At 49.8% G+C, this 16,362-nt stretch overlaps 1 protein-coding gene across 6 annotated transcripts; it reads right to left on the bottom strand.

Moving 5' to 3' along the window:
- Positions 1-1,048: 1,048 nt before the first annotated feature.
- Positions 1,049-14,907, bottom strand: UBE2V1 (ubiquitin conjugating enzyme E2 V1). 6 transcript variants are annotated; one of them, XM_053958252.1, is made up of 5 exons: positions 8,035-8,253; positions 7,801-7,906; positions 5,956-6,104; positions 3,147-3,272; positions 1,049-2,854 (listed from the first exon to the last, which is right to left on the bottom strand). In XM_053958252.1, exons 1-5 carry the CDS (start codon positions 8,209-8,211, stop codon positions 2,708-2,710), a joined length of 705 nt encoding a protein of 234 aa, XP_053814227.1. In that variant the 5' UTR covers positions 8,212-8,253; the 3' UTR covers positions 1,049-2,707. The 6 variants fall into 6 exon arrangements, with proteins under 6 accessions (XP_053814227.1, XP_053814232.1, XP_053814233.1 ...); XM_053958257.1 differs by lacking the exons at positions 7,801-7,906; positions 8,035-8,253 and adding an exon at positions 14,845-14,907; XM_053958258.1 differs by lacking the exon at positions 7,801-7,906 and having other exon boundaries at positions 8,035-8,103.
- Positions 14,908-16,362: the final 1,455 nt, after the last annotated feature.

Genomic DNA, 16,362 nt, shown 5'->3' with positions numbered 1-16,362 from the left:
TGCTCTTACTTGGTTGTGGGAACAGCAACGGAGCTCTGAGGTGTCCAGAGAGTGCAACTCCTGGGGGAGAACAGTCACAGTGAACCCTTTTTCCCAAAGCAGCGTCCCCCTTTGTCTGATGCTGTGAACAGGTGGCTCCTGCCAGCACAGCTCCCAGCCAGGGTGGGACGCTCTCACCTGTACAGCTTGCAAAGCAAACCAGACGATTTCACGGGTTTAAAAGCATTACTTGAAGTAAGAAGGTTCAGGGAGGTCCCAAACATGCACCAACCACAACCTCCCAAAGAGGGCATGGGCACTCTGAAAAAGAGACAATCAAGCAGCCCAGTGTAATTATCACGTTGTTCCAGTGCCCATTTACCACCTGACACTAAGCTATTTTCAACACACACGGTATTAGTCCCATTGTCTTCACAGACACCCTCGGGCCTGCCCCAGGAGCCAGCAGTATCCATTCCAGCAAGCTTCACAAAGCATCACAAGGCCATTCCCTGTTTCATTCCAGCCCAGAAACAACCTTGTTTCAGCCCATCACTGCAGGGAATGCATCAGGACCTTCCAGCAATCACTTCACACTGGGAAAAGGCCAACATTTCACAGCCTTGTTTTTACCCAGAGCGGGAGAAAAGCTCAGCTTGTTGCAGGGCACGTTGCAGGCAGGCACTCTTCACTATCTGAGGAAAACACTGAAAATTTCAGGTTGTGAAATACTCCTTGACCTTGACAGACAGTGGAACGTGCAGCTGTAGAGGGATTCCATTTCCTCGGGACTCCAGCACAGCAAGGCCACGGCCCCGACAGCACCGGGGTCCCCTTGGCAGCTCCTGGGCCTCACCTGATGCTACCAACAGCCAAGTCTGGGGCAGCCTGAGGCTTAAACCAAAACTACAGATGCTCCTTGGCACAGCAGCAGCAGCTGGCTAGAGACAATTGCCTTTCACCACCACTTTACATTCTGTCAGCTAAACGTGATCTGTAGGAAGATACTTCCAACAAATCAAGAATTCCATAAGGGATCATAATTCTAAACATAAATACAATTAAAGCCTTCTAATATTAATGCACACTTTTTATTATATTAAAATCAGGCAATGGTCTGATACAATAAAAAGGCTGCTTATGGAATACTGTTATGTTAAACTTTCAGTACAGAGGATGTTAAATCCTTACAACTAATATTTTCCTCAGAAGTTAATGGAAACATCAATTGTTCATTGACTTGACAGCTGCTGCTTTAAAATGTGTTTATTTTTACTCTTTTCTTTTTTTCCTTATTTTTAATTTTTTTTTTTTTTTTACACAAACACTGAATTTTTCATAAAACTTAGGACACACTAGGTTGGTTTCCTGTAAGCTTGCATCCACATTGCAGCAGTTAGTGGTCCGGAACAGTAAACCAGAAAAGGCAGTGATTTGCCAGGATGCAAAGCCAATCAAGGTCCTTAATCTGCTGTGCCACCGCTTCCCCAAAATCTTCACTGAAGAGATTTCTAAGACTTACAGAACCCTAATAAAATCTACCACCCGGATTTGATTTGTCTGTGGTTGTTACATCTTTAGAAGGGGCAAACGCAAGTGCAACATTTTGTTAATTAACATTCTTGGGTCAATCCAAAGCACCAAAACACAGTGATTTGAGGGTACCTGGAGTGCATTCAGAATCTCTACGTGCAGAGTCTTCCCCACTGAAGTTTGGCAGCAGAAGGTTTGGGCAATCCTGGTAAATTACTGCTCTTTTCCCCACGTCAAAGCCTATCTAAGAGCACGGCCGTGGCCAGCTTGGCGGTGTGGCAGCAGTGCTGGAGGGAAGGGAAAACCCACGTTTGCCAGCAGAACAGATACTCTTGTTTCCCAGGCTGGTGAAGACTAAATTTGTTGCAAAACCAAAATGATAAGCAGAAAGGAACAGGTCAAGTTATTGCCCCGACACTCACCCCTGGGCCGGGGTGAGAAGAGTCACCAAGAGGGGCAAAAAGAAAGCAGCACCCCCACTAAAAAGAGGGGAAGAGGGAAGAGATAAAAAGAACCCTGAATCCCTCACCCAAAGCTCAAGTCACTGGTGAGGGGGATCAGGAAGAGAAATACAATCTATGCCTTGGCCAAAGGAAAGAAGGAAAGCTTACCCCAGATCATCAGGGCGTTTAAAAAAAAAATAAAAACCCAAAAACGACCACAGTCACATTCAGCCTTTACTAGAGCGAGCACAAAGGGAGGGATGACTGAGGTTAGCACACATCCCCAGTAGTAGTCCATACAGCCCAGTGTAGTACTGGAAGCAAAAACCTTTGTGTCTACTCTAATAAATAGCCCTGAGCTTCGACTCTATTGCAAAAGACAGAGAAAGAAAAAAATAACCCAGGCCAGACACACAGCAAGGTGATTGTGGGATGGATCCTTTCACAGTTAAGTTGGATGTGCCACACTGGTCTTGACAGTAATAAATTTAAATAGACTTTTCCTGATACCAGAAGTTCAGCTATGTGGACAGTGGTTACACGACAGGATTATTTGTTATAGCACAACTTATATTTCAAATGAAAAAAAAAAAATTAGTATCATTTACAGTATCTCAAGAAAAACTTCCTTTGAATGGGAACTTCCTTTCCAGTATTTTGAGGTCTACAAGATGCATCTAGAAAATTTACTACTGTGGAAAATGAAGACAGCTTAAATTGAATAAGGGGGGCATGTTGGTTCTTTTTTTTAATTAATTGCTGTAACATTGTCCTTCAGGTGGCTGAGGAAGTTTCATATTTTCTTTAGACATCATTAGACGCCGAAGCTCTTGCAGAACAACTTTGATACTATAAGAATTCTGCCATTTTGCTAGGACTGATATGGCTCTGGGGTCCACCTAAAACAGACAAAAAGACCACTCCTGTCAGAATTGGTGCACTGGTTACACTTAACTCCCCCCCATCCCCAACTGAAGAGCTCACAAGAAATCTGAGTGGGAGAAATCAAAAGCAAGTGTTTTCCTAAAAGCATAATAAATCTCCACTTGTCCACTTCCCTTCTACCCCCTTTCCTTCTCCAACAAAGAGCACCACAAGCAGTGAGGAGCTAAGCAAGCCACAAGTATAAACAAAGCATTGGAGCTGCACAAAAAAAACCAACATTAAAATGAATAAAAGCAAAAAACTTACCACTCCATTAGAACTATTTACTCCATTCATATTAATTTTTGTTACAAATCTTACAAATGGAGGTGCTTCTGGATACTTAGGCCCACATTCTATTTTAAGGCTGTATATTCTGTTTTCATAAATCGTCTGAGGGGAAAAGAAAGGGGGAAACAATTACATCAGGCAGTTCAATAAGCATTTGGTTAAAGCAGTGGCTACTTTAGGAACATGGGAACTACCAAAGGTGTGGGCAGCCATGTAGACACTATGCTGGCTACCTGTTTTGAGTTCACTTTGTAATATTCAGAGTATCAAACGTTCCTCCAGGGTAATAATTCTGCTGGCCTTTGTGCGTGCAGCAGGGAACAGCCCTGAGCTCCGTGCAGGGCTCTGGGGTCTGGGGAACACCCACCCAGGGAGCTCTGGGGTCTGTGGAACACCCACCCACCCACCTGGGGAGCTCTGGGGTCTGTGGAACACCCACCCACCCACCTGGGGAGCTCTGGGGTCTGTGGAACACCCACCCACCCACCCAGGGAGCTCTGGGGTCTGTGGAACACCCACCCACCCACCTGGGGAGCTCTGGGGTCTGTGGAACACCCACCCACCCACCCGGGGAGCTCTGGGTCTGTGGAACACCCACCCACCCACCCGGGGAGCTCTGGGGTCTGTGGAACACCCACCTGGGGAGCTCTGGGTCTGTGGAACACCCACCCACCCACCCGGGGAGCTCTGGGTCTGTGGAACACCCACCCACCCACCCGGGGAGCTCTGGGGTCTGTGGAACACCCACCCACCCACCCGGGGAGCTCTGGGTCTGTGGAACACCCACCCACCCACCCAGGGAGCTCTGGGTCTGTGGAACACCCACCCACCCACCCGGGGAGCTCTGGGGTCTGTGGAACACCCACCTGGGGAGCTCTGGGGTCTGTGGAACACCCACCCACCCACCTGGGGAGCTCTGGGGTCTGTGGAACACCCACCCACCCACCTGGGGAGCTCTGGGGTCTGTGGAACACCCACCCACCCACCCGGGGAGCTGGCACTGGGGAGCCCTGGCTGTGCACAGCCAGTGCAGAGCACGTGCAGACCAAGCTGAAGCTCTGACAGTGGCACTGGTTTTGAGCAGCCCGTGTCACCAAGGTGACTCCTGGCTGTGGGACATCACACACAGCCTGGGAATGCCACCCAGTGCAGGACAACTCGGGGCAGCAGCACACAGGAACTCCAGCTCTGCACAGCTGCTCATTTTCCCTGCTGGAATCCAGCACAACACCCTCCCAGCTGCTGCAAGCGTGACTGCTTTCCACCCAGAGGGAAAGAGGACTTAGCTTTTGTCCCCAGCCAGCATTTCCACATCCTACTAAGAACCAAAATGGTAATAACTGAATGAGAGCAGTGTTAAAAGGAGGACAGCAAACAAGAATGGCTGCAAGTCCCCAGGATCTCTCTCAATACAGTCTGCTGCCTTCAAGCAAGAAGCTCAAAAGAAGTCACAACATATCTGGCAAGAAGATCCATATTCCTAAGTGAGTCAGAAAAACAGGAGAGGCAGAGCTGACTCCTCGGCAGTGATGGTCCTGTAGCCTTGGTTTGCAGCACGACAAGAAGTGCAAACTTCCATCACTGCTGGCAAGGCTGCATGCTCCTGTTTGCACATTTCTATTCCTATTTAATTTTCTAAATTAGATTTCAAGGTTGTTTAAATTTTCCATAAAGCCTATGCACACAGTGAGCTTTCTTCACAGCCTTAATGCAGGCTCATTAGCACTCTCCTAATGTTTTAAAATCAAATGCTGTTCTAGAAAACAATTTGGGTACATCATAAACAAATGAAATGCTCGTGACTGGGGAGAGATTAGCAAAGGCAGACAACAAGTAAACAACACTTCTGGGTGAGACAGAAAACACTGCATGTATAATGCCTTCATAATACATCTTCCTGTACAGCCTCACTGTATGTCAAAAAAGACAACTGACAGAATGGGAACAGAGAGCAGAACATGATTAAAGGTAAAGATTTTCATATAATGACCTCTGGAATTACTGAGAAATGATACTGAGGCCAGATGTAGAAGACATCTGCTATTGCAGGAAGGAGAATTGGCTACTTGCACTCCATCAAAGGATATCAGGGAAACAGAACAGTGAAAACAGACAAGTTCTGGTTTTAGAACACATGCACACATTCAGCACACAATTAAGTCCTCAAGTTCACTACTAGAGTGTAAACCCACAGTTTAGTAGGGATGGGGGGAAAAGAGACTACAACAATACTCCCACAAAGACCAGCTGCATTATAAGATGCTGCTTTGGGAGGGGACATTCAGAGAGGAGACTGAAATCACTAAAATCTGAGTTTCCTCCGTCAGCTGAAATTCTACAAGAGCTTGTCAGCACTCCTACAATAAACAGCACCCCATAAACTGAACAGGAACAGCAGAAAAACCAGCCCAGAGCATTCCCTGGCACCTGCAGCAGCTCCACTTGTAACCTCACTAGCTGAGGGATTCTGAACCTTGCTGGATTCAAGGCTACAGGACGTTAGAATTCTGGGATCTCGAAAGTTATGTCTTACTGAATCTGCAAATATAAAGCAGACAAGTAACAGAACTAACCAGAGAAAGGCACCAAAATGTTTCAAATTATAAGCAGAAAGCCATATAGACACATGAAACCCATTATTAGAAAGAACTTCAACATAAATCACTTCCTAATTTGTTTTTTTCACTTGTTTGCCTTTTGTTTATTATCTACTTCAGTGGTGAGGTTAGGAGAAGGGGAATAAAAAAAGTAACAGTACTATTTTAGTATTTAAGTGGATACTTACTCTTGGAGGCCCAATAATCATTCCTGTCCATCTCGTAAGTGTCATATCTTCATCATCTTCAAGGCCCCAGCTAACTGTTCCATCCCCTACTCCCTTCTGACCTTCTTCAAGTTCTTCCAAAAGACGAAAATTACGAGGAACTTTTACTCCTGAAACAATCAGAAAAATATTTTCAGTTGAGAAATCTTGTAAAGAAAAAAAGCTAGATTAATTTCTCTGATACTTTCGGTCATTTTACAGATCACATTTTTGGCAAAACCATGAAAATACCACTTTTTGAATGACAGTATTTCAATGTTACAAGAAAGCTATTCCCATATTTAGCTTGGATTTTACAAGCAAAATCAAAGTATCCCCAAATAAACATTCTAGAAGGCTGACAGGACACATGTTACGGCAGGCAGTAAAATGAAAGGAAATCTCTCTTCCCTCAAAGGTACACCCAGTATTATGGAGCTCTAATTAACACTTGTCTATATGATTTATAGTATAAAAATTTAGAAGTTTCTACAAAATGACACCATGAGAGGCTTGACAGCAGTCGACTCAGTCAGAGCTTTAAAAATACCTTTCAAAGCAAATAAAACTCTTTCATAACATTAGTAGGTTAATCTGAAGTTAATTGAAGTGGGCTTTGTCAGCAGCAATAGCATCCTTTGTACTTGTGACCTCCACCACCAAGGAATTTCAGCACTTTGTAATTGCTGGCACATTTCTCCTCAAAACAGACAACAAAACAGGGAGATTTCCTTCTCCCCATTACATTAATGGAAAACAATGGCACAGAGAGCTTCGGTGACACAGCCAAGGTCACACACCAAGCCCCTGGTGAAGGAGGACCCTGAACTCAGGCCACAGTGGGTTTCACTGCTCTCCAAGGTATCTGCACCCCAGGCACCCCAGAGCAGAACTGCACCTGAGCCCACTGCTGCTCCTTAGCCTGGGCTCTGTGGGCCAGGTTTTGGTGCTGGGGGGCTACAGGGCTGGCTCCTGTCAGAAGCTGCTGGAAGCTCCCCCCTTGTGTGTTGGAGCCAATCCTGGGCAGCTCCAGGATGGATCCACTGCTGGCCAAGGCCCAGGACATCAGCACTGCTGGGATAAAGTTTGGGAAGGGACAAAGTTACTGCACAGGAGCAGCTGGAGAGAGGAGTGAGAATATGCCAGAGGAACACCAGACACCAAGGTCAGTGAAGGATGGGCAGAGATGCCCCTGCAGCCCTCCTTGGCCATGGGCAAAATACAGAGGATCTGGCACTTTTAAACTCTCCTTTAAATATATTAATGACCTAAGGAACCTTAATGGCAGGGATGATTTTACTGCATAGTCAGTAGTGTCCAAATTTCATTCACTACAAAGCACACATCAAAGAAACCAAACCAGCAAATGCCTGAAGAGAGTGGATACACATCTAACGTGACCATATCCAGGAACATCCTGGGCAGCAGGGCTCAGTCACAGCTGCAGAAGCAGCACAGGAACTCGTCCAGCAGAGCGGTGCCAGCAGACACCAGACCTGTACTGGCAGAACCAGACCTCCCATCCGGGGGCTGCTGAGCAGCTCCCTGCCAAATCCCCTCCCAGCCAGACCCTGCTGTTTCCATGGCTGCTGAGCAACACAGCTCTTTGGCTGTGAAAGGAAATGAGTCAGCTGGGGCTGGTAAAGCCATTGCCAGGAGACTGCCCGAGCCCCAGACCCTGGGTGGCAACAGGACTTCCTGGGCACCACTGTCACGTCACCTCCACATGACAAATTCCAGCATTTACTCTCCCACAAAATCTTTAAGCTATGAAGTGTGTATCCTGTGTGCTCCAGGCACACGAGGGCTCAAGTCTGCAAGTCACACCTGAGCCACGACAGCCGAGCCACTCGTTTGTAATTCTATTCCCAACGCTCTCCATGCCGTAGTTTGGGGAGGGAGCAGCCCAGCTCCAACACCTGGGATAAGAGAGCTGGGGACACGAGGCACAGAGCACGAGTTGAAGGACAAGGTGCAGCCTTTGCTTGCACACATCCCACCTATTTCCCTATTTTTGCTGCAGTGGATGCACGGGAGAGCTGCTGATGGGGAATGACTCACAGCCAAACTGCTGTCTGGGCTCCAGCCCTGCCTGCTGGTGCCCTGGGAAAAAAGGGCCAGGGGAGAAGGGCAAACACAAAGTCCTTCTGGAGGGGGCCCAGCAGCTCTTCCCCAGGGCAGGGGATGCCAGAGAGGAAACCCTGTGGCTGTTATCAGAACCCCAGCCAGAGCAGCCATCAGCTGGAGCCAAGGGAAGACCCGCCCAGAATGAGTCACATGAATGCCAAAAAGTGCTCTCACCTCCACACCACAACATCACAATACTTAACAAGCATCATCTCAGTCTGTGCCTCGCTCCTTAGTAACACCACTTCATAGTTATCAGTGGTGCAAAGACAATTGACTGGTATTTACTGAGACCAAGCTAAATAACCCAGAGGAATCAGCTTTAGGGCAGACAGCCACACAGCAAAGAAGAAAACCAGAAGTGTTGCCTGTCCACCCTTCCTCTGAGCATCAACTCTGAGTGATCCCTCTGAGCATCACACCCTGTTCACTGAGCCAAGCAGGGATCTTTAAGTGAGCGTGTAATTAAAAATGACATCACCACGTACATATTTGAGCAGGTCACAACCAAGACTGAAAGGCAGCCTTAGTTCTGACATTTGCTACCCAGAGCTGGGCTTGGTTTTACAACCTTACGGGAAGAGAAGGCAACTTAATTGCTGAGCTCTCCCCAGATACAGCTGCTCTGATTCAGCATGAAGCCAGCATGAATCAGAGCCATAAAAGAGTCACACAGGACTTCAGAGCTCTTTGGCAAGTGTGAGGTCTCCAGAGAGCTGGCGAGTCACGCTGTGCACCGACTCCTGCCACACGGAAATCTTACCAGGAATGAGTGCTCATTCCACAGGAACTGCTCCCTGTGAGCTCTGCAGGGGCGTCATGGCAAGGGGGTGCCCAAAGGGAAGGACACAGGTTTGAGTTTTATGCACTTCACGGAAAATAAAATGATCATGGCAGATGACTGGTAATTTTATAAGAGATGACCCTGTCCAACAGCATTGCTGCTTTCTAAACATGTTTTACCCCTAGTCTAAAGCTCAGGGTGTAACATGAAGGACCATCACCTCAGCTACCACAGAAGGTGCCAATTCAGCTCCCTCCCTGACACATTCTTGGGAAATTCATTCAATAGAAAGAGAATCACACATATTAAATATAAAATATTATGCCCATATGACCATAAATGCTTTATATAAATAAACTTCCCTTAAGCAAGGCAGAATAAAGACCAGATTCATCCTTCTGGTTGCCATTAAGGCAACCCCATCTCCTCCTCATTTGCAGGCGCCTGGGTCCTGCTGGGAGCCAAACCTCACAGGAATTTTATCACTTGTGATCATACACAAACACATCACCACCGTGTTTGATGTCCACCAAGATTCCTAGAAAGTGGCCAGATCTGTCCTAGGCACACACAGTAATGTCCATGCTGAAGTGTGGCAGCTGCAGAGTCAGGAGATGTCCTGTGCCCCCTGACAGCACCAGGAGTCCCCCGGGTTTCCTTCTCCCACCCCCCAATAAATATCTTGCACAACACTCTCAGTGTAGCAATGGAGACTTCCTTGGCAGTAACCAAACCAACCTGTTTTTCTAAGAGCTCTTCGTTTAACACAAGAAAGCCTAAATAAAGTGAGAGGCAATTAAAAAGTAATCAGCTTGTCTAAAGTACTTTCAGTTATGCATTTTAATTTAGCCTTCACTATAGTTCAAGATGACTCTCAAATAGCAGCTTCATTTGAAACATAAATATAGTAATATCTCAGTAACTGTTTCACTTGTAGCTTGCCTAACGTCACAGAAATACTCCCAGAAATGGAACTGAAAACCTATTTCAGAGCAAAAGGAGATATTCACTATTAATCACAGCAGCAAACCAGTGAAAGCTAAATCGTCACTGTATTGACTTGGCGAGCTCTCCAGTGACAGACCTGAACAGTCCTTCTCACAGAGCACCTTTCAGACACGTGTATTTGAGAAGCCTCAACCCCACCCACGACTTCACCAGCTACAAAATGTTAATGAAATAATTTTATGGCAACCAAAGAGGAGAACTGAACCACGGAGAGCTTCATGGAGCTGAGTTGCAGTTAAGAAGCTGCGTGACCTCGTCACATCCTCTTCAGCCTTCAACCAGATCAGGACCTTCTGTTTTCCTTGTCAGAAATTTCCCTGGCACCTCACAACCCAGCTGTTTGTAAACCAGTGAGCTGCAAGGCAGAGCCAGCACACTGAAATGGGGACAAAAGGAGTCTGACCTGGTCAGAATCTCACTAAAGGAAGAACAGAATTATCCTGAAAAACAGTTAAATGTCAGCTTGGACTTTTAAAGATCTTAAATCACTTTCAGATTTACCTTTTAATGCAGCACTACTAAAGATACAGACACACAACTGAATGTGTCTTGCAGCAAGTTTAAGACTGATCTTATCAGGCTGAGATTTTTCTCACCTTACTCACAGACTACACTTTTCCATCTCCATTTTCCTCAGTTACACAGCCAAAGCGATTTCACATGCAGACACCTTGTGAAGCTGAGAACAGCACTGTGAAACCAGGCAGGCCCTGTGCCTTTGGGGGGAGATCCTCTCCTCCAGTGCTTCTCATCAGTGGCAGTAGAACAAAAAATACACCTTCAAAAACTTCAACAACCCGTTTGTCTCTCCCTTCTAAAGTGAGATCGAATTACAAGCATTTCTCTTCAGGACTAAAGCACAGGCACAGGGCACAGCACACCTCAGCAAAGCACCCCGAAAATGGGGCTCCAAGGAGAGGAGGAACTGTCTTTTACTGAAGGCTTTTCCACATCTTCACTCTAACAAGCAACTCATCAAACTGGCCTTTCTGGACAATTTAAACTCTGCTTTCTGTATTAGTTCCTGATTTACTGTAACTCAAGTGAGCTGAAATCCAACAGCTTTAAACACCTCTGCTGCCCAATACAATAAAGTGCTTTCTGTAGCTTGTTCCTGTGTATTCGATATTCAGCCTTAATTACATCCTTTCCAGTCTGTGTTTCATGTCTTTGCATTGACTGCAGATAATGAATTGGACAGCTTATCCTTGCAGCACTGGGACTGTAAAAAATACACAAGCTATTCCTTGTCACAATGATATATAAGCTTTCTGAAGTGATGGAATGCTTAAAAAAAAAAACTTTAAAAATAAAAGGCTTTCGGCAATTGTCACAAAAGCTTTCAGGAGACAGGAACTTTGGATTTCATGCATTGTCTTTACAGTCACAATTTCCACTCTGATGATGCAGACAGGTGCTGAGATAATTTGCAGACACAAAAATAACTTCCTGTGCACTTCAACAATTGGAAGTGTTTCCTGTTCTGTGCAAGTTTCAGCACTGGTTCTACCTTTCAATCATTTAGGCAGGTTCCTTGGAAAGAGGTCACTAAAACATCAGTCTGAGGCCCCCAGGCACAGGCAGGGTCACACAGCCCCAGGTACAGGCACAAGCCCAGCTCATACCCAGGGAATGGGGCACAAACCATCAGTAACTGTAGCTGCACTTGCAGGAGTTGAACAGCACCCTCACAGCTTGAAAATCCCAACTTTCACACCCTCACCAAATCTGTCAGTGTTACACCTGCCAGGATCCTTACCTGTCCACATATTTACTACACTAATTAGTACTGGTCTCAGTCAGAATGCTGCTTTTCAAACACAGTATGTAATTTGTATCACTGAAGATGAAAATATTCAATTCAGTATCATCTCGCAGGAGTGTTGAACTATTTACCTTTCTATTCAATCTACTGCATCCTTCTATTACAGTACACAAAGCTCTGCAATCAACTCCTCTGGCACTATTTCACATGCTCTTACAGCCCATCTTATTTAAGAATGCAGAATTTATCTTGCATTTTCTCTTCAATTACTTTCCCCCTACCCTCGAGTCTTTCACGTCCAGTCCCAGAGAGCCCTTGGTGCTGGCAGTGTTTCCTTTGAGATGAGGATGACTGACTGCTGTCACTCCAAGGAGCCAGCGTGGGGCACCTGCAAGGCATCCCCTGGAGTTCACAGGGATGTTACAGGGTTAGGAACAGACCCTTTCCATACACTGCACTACCCCCAAGGTGTGCTCTCCTCTGGCAGGAGCACTAAGCCACGTGTACCAGCACTGTCACAGCCATGCACCCAAGGACTGGTTCTTCTGCAGTTCTCCACCTTCCTCAGACTTGGAAAAACTTAGATCTGGGCAAACCATTTTGCTACCCAGCCCTTCCAGGCTGTTGGTAAACACAGTGCCTCACTGCCCTGCAACAGACCCACTAAACTGAACTGTGAGGGAAAAGTGGGTTAAGTGAGGTCATTAAACCTTTCCCAGGGTGAAAGTGAGAGAAACACAATCCCCCAGGCCAGCACGGCTGGGTCTGGTCTCATTATAAAACCCCAATCTGCAGGACAGCACCGTGGTGCAAGGTCTGCCGTGTAACTGCAGCCCAGCCAGTGCAGGAGCCTGCTGGATTCCCTGGATTCCTGCTAGATCACCTCTGGCAGCTGAGCATTCCTGCAGGACCCTCAGTCTGCAGGATGGGCACACGCAGAGTGGAGTCTCCTACAAACAGCCTTATTAAAATCATTAAAGTCAACCCTTTATTTTTACTCATATAGTAATGGGGTGTGTGGGAAACCCACATCATCAGCAACACAGGATTCCCCTCTCTCAGTGGTACAGATGGACCCCACATCCCAACATTCCTTCCAGGCCAAGGGTTGGGTTTTTTCCCTTGTTAATAATCTCTACCTGCCTATCTATCTACCTGTCTAATTGCCAGGACCAGCCCTCTGACTTTTTTAGGTCACAGGGACATTTGTTACCACTTCTTCCTCTGGGTCAATAGCTGCTTTTGAAGACAGATGAGCATTTTTCATCTTCAGTTTGTGTTTAGGCCCCATCGCTAAACCACCATGAACTCAAGATATCACATATATTCCAGTGTTTTACAGACAAATACGAACACATGAAGACTCCAGGGAAGAAGCTTTAGCAATCTGTGCTTCCCAGACGAGTGAAGGCAGTACTGAGGCACGCTGCCAAGCCCCCAGCGAGGGGTCAGCAGGGGACAGCGAGGCGTCACCTGCCTGTGCCAGGCCATGCCCTCGCTGCAGGGGCAGCAGGGACCCACAGAGCCTGCACTGCAGTGCCACTGCCAGCACCCGGGCACCGCGCTGCCCTTGCCACCAGCACAGAGCATCTCTGTCCTTTCCCAGCCCTGCAGAGCGCTCTGAGGGCAGCCCGTGAGCTCCACGGAGCCGCAGCCCCAGCTCTGGCTTTGCTGCGGACGCGCAGTGCTCCTGCAGCACTGTAAGTCACCCCTGGAGCAGCTGCGTGCCCACGCTGCACACGGGACACCGTGGCCCTGCTCCCAGCGCTGGGGACGCGTGACAGCTGTCACAGACCCCGGGGACAACGGGAACAACGCACCAGACACAACGCGGCCAGCAGATGCCAGGGAACAAGAGCCTGTCCCAAAGGCCGTGCTGGGGCTGTCACCGCAGCCCAGCCCCTTCCCACACCTGCCCCCCATGAGCACCTAACAATTCTCTCACAGGGCTGCACTGGCTTGAAAAGGAAAGTATTTGCCTCGTTCTTCCAGGCAAACACAAACTGCAAAGTCAGCAGCTTGAAAGGATCGCTGAGAACGCGGAGCAGGCAGGAGAACGTGACCTAAGAGGGGAAGAAGGGTCCCTTCCTCCAAGCTACAGCTTCTGTGTCTTTACTCAGCACGTTCAAACACAGACCTGTAGCACAACTGTCGGGACAGCGACCGCTGCACTGAATCAAATTTTCATTAACTTGATTATTATGAATTATGCGCATTGTGATGTGATGGTAATCCTTAAAATCTGAGTGGTCATTGACAGAGAACTATCTGTACAAAAAGAACTCCGAAATACTCCTATTATATCTCCTCCAGTCACCTTCTGGTGAGCACAGTCAAACTTTGGAGAGTGCATTTTGGAAACAAGCACTACAGGGGCACATGTGAAACCCTCCATGGACTGGGAAAACGGGAAAATGAAACTGCCTCAACAGAAGTGACTCTGATTTACTCGATCTGTTGAGGTTCATTAGAGGATGTCAACAGGAAAAAACCTCACTCCAAGCCTAGCTGCAGTACTTTTGTTTAATATGTAATGATAAATGCAAAGGGCGAGTGTATGCAACTGCTTAAGGCTGGTGCGTGGTGTGGAGCAGGTTTGAAGGGAATAAAAACCGCGCTGCCTTCTCGGAGCGCGCCCGTCCCGAGCGGGAGCTGCACGGCTCTCGCGAACCGAGCCAGAACGGCTTTTACAGCGCCCGATTTCGCTCCGAACCTCCGGCCACAGCCCGGCACTACCGACAGGAGAGCACCGCGCTCAGCCCGGCCAGCGGAACGGCCGGGAGAGGAGCGCGGCAGGAAAAGAGGCGGAACGGCGGCCCGGGCTCCGGGGCCCGGCCCCGCCAAGGGCTGCGGCCCGCCCGGCCCGGCCCGGTTCCGGCGCACCGGGACACGAGTCCCGCGGGGCCCGAGCGGCCCCGCTGGCCCCAGGACGCGCACCGGGGCCGCTCCCAGCGCGAGGCCTCGGGAGGCGCGGACGGGCCCGCCGCGGGACCCGCGCACGGGAGCGGGGACGGCTCCGGCTCCACCCCCGCCCCACCGGGCCCCGCTCGGGCCGCGCCGCCGCCCCCTCCCCCCGGCCGCGGCCACCCCTCCGCCGGGCGCCTCCCGCCCCGCCGCCCCCGGCCGCGGCCCCGCGGGTGCCCCGGGGCGGGGCGGCCCCGGCCCGGCCCGGCCCGGCCCCGCTCACCCGCGCCCGTGGTCGCCGCCATCTTGCGCCGCCGCCGCCGGCCCCGCCCCCGCCTGACGTCACCACAACGCGGGAACTGCGGCCACGGGCGCGGGCGGGCGCGCTAAGGGGAGCCGGCGGCGGGGCGGGGCGGGCCCGCGCGGGCAGCTCTGTGGTGCACGCGCGGCGTTCCCGCAGCTCCGCGGCGCGGGCGGGCGGGCGGCACCGCCGCTCGGCGCGGCCCCGGACACCGGCCCCGGGGCTCCGGGACACCGGGACACCAGCGCCGTGGCGGGCGTGTAGCACCCCTTACACTGCGGCCCAGCTTCCCCCGGCCCGCTCCCCTTCCTGCATAACACGAAAAAAAAAGTGAAAAGAAATGGGAAGGAAATGAGTTCTGCTTCACTTCGCTTTATCACGCGCTGAGAAAACGGAGCCCCAAAACAGCCTCTGAAAGCAGCCAGAATAATTCCGAAGTTAAATTATTATTGCTTGGAGACCCATGGCAGTGAGCCCTCCCAGGCTCAGCCTTGGCAGCCACGGGAGCCATCAGTGGCCCCTGAAGCCGCTTTAAGGCAGCAAGGCTGCTCGCACTGGCAGGATTTATTTACCCAAAACCATTTCCTCCCAGCCACGCTCAGCACGGGCCGGCTCGAGGCAGCAGGAAGGAAAAAGGCAGCAGGAAGAGGCAGGACAAAGCAGCAGGGAAAGGCGAGGAAAAGGCAGCAGGAGAAGCAGCTAGAGGGCACGAGAGCCCAGCTCAGCAGGCGCAGCCGCCTGCCCCAGCAGGATGGCTCCCCAAGAGCTCCGGGGTGACTCCTTCCACACCCCTGCAACCAGCACTGCCCCCCTTTTACACTGCTAACTCATGGGACCGCAGAGACAGGCACCACACCTGAGCCAAACCCTCCAATTTTGAGGCACTCTGCAGTGATTTTCCTCAGTTTACTACAGCACAACACTTCCCTGTGCGGCTGTGTCCCCAGACAGCCCTGCCTGGGGGGGCTTCTGCAGTGCAGAGCACCCCTGCTCCTGGGACGGATGCAGGGATCACTCCTGGGACGGATGCAGGGATCACTCCTGGGATGGACGCAGGGATCACCCCTGCTCCTGGGATGGATGCAGGGATCACTGCTGGGATGTACATAGGGATCACCCCTGCTCCTGGGACGGATGCAGGGATCACTCCTGGGATGTACATAGGGATCACCCCTGCTCCTGGGATGGATGCAGGGATCACTGCTGGGATGGATGCAGGGATCACTCCTGGGATGGACGCAGGGATCACTCCTGGGATGGATGTAGGGATCACTCCTGCTCCTGGGATGCACATAAGGGATCACTCCTACTCCTGGGATGGATGCAGGGATCACAGCTGCTCCTGGGATGCACATAAGGGATCACAGCTGCTCCTCCAAGGCCCTCCTGACCACAAGATCCACTCATGGAGGGCAACTGCATCCCTGGCAAAAGCTGGCGGCCTGAGAGTCCTTCTGAGGGTCCAGAGGGCAGGAGTGTGACCAGAGTTCTCCGTGGAGG

This window comes from Vidua chalybeata, chromosome 17 (assembly GCF_026979565.1).
Source record: "Vidua chalybeata isolate OUT-0048 chromosome 17, bVidCha1 merged haplotype, whole genome shotgun sequence".
NCBI classification, from domain to species: Eukaryota; Metazoa; Chordata; class Aves; order Passeriformes; family Viduidae; genus Vidua; species Vidua chalybeata.
This window is presented reverse-complemented; position numbering and strand designations above follow the sequence as displayed.

Coding starts and splice junctions, on each gene's coding strand:
- UBE2V1 (XM_053958252.1), bottom strand. CDS start 8,211: ATGGCTGCTCTGGCTGGGGTTCTGATAACAGCCACAGGGTTTCCTCTC. Junction 7,907..8,034: donor GCCCAGACAGCAGTTTGGCT/GTGAGTCATTCC, acceptor TCGTGTCCCCAG/CTCTCTTATCCCAGGTGTTG. Junction 3,273..5,955: donor TGATTATTGGGCCTCCAAGA/GTAAGTATCCAC, acceptor TTTTCCCCTCAG/ACGATTTATGAAAACAGAAT.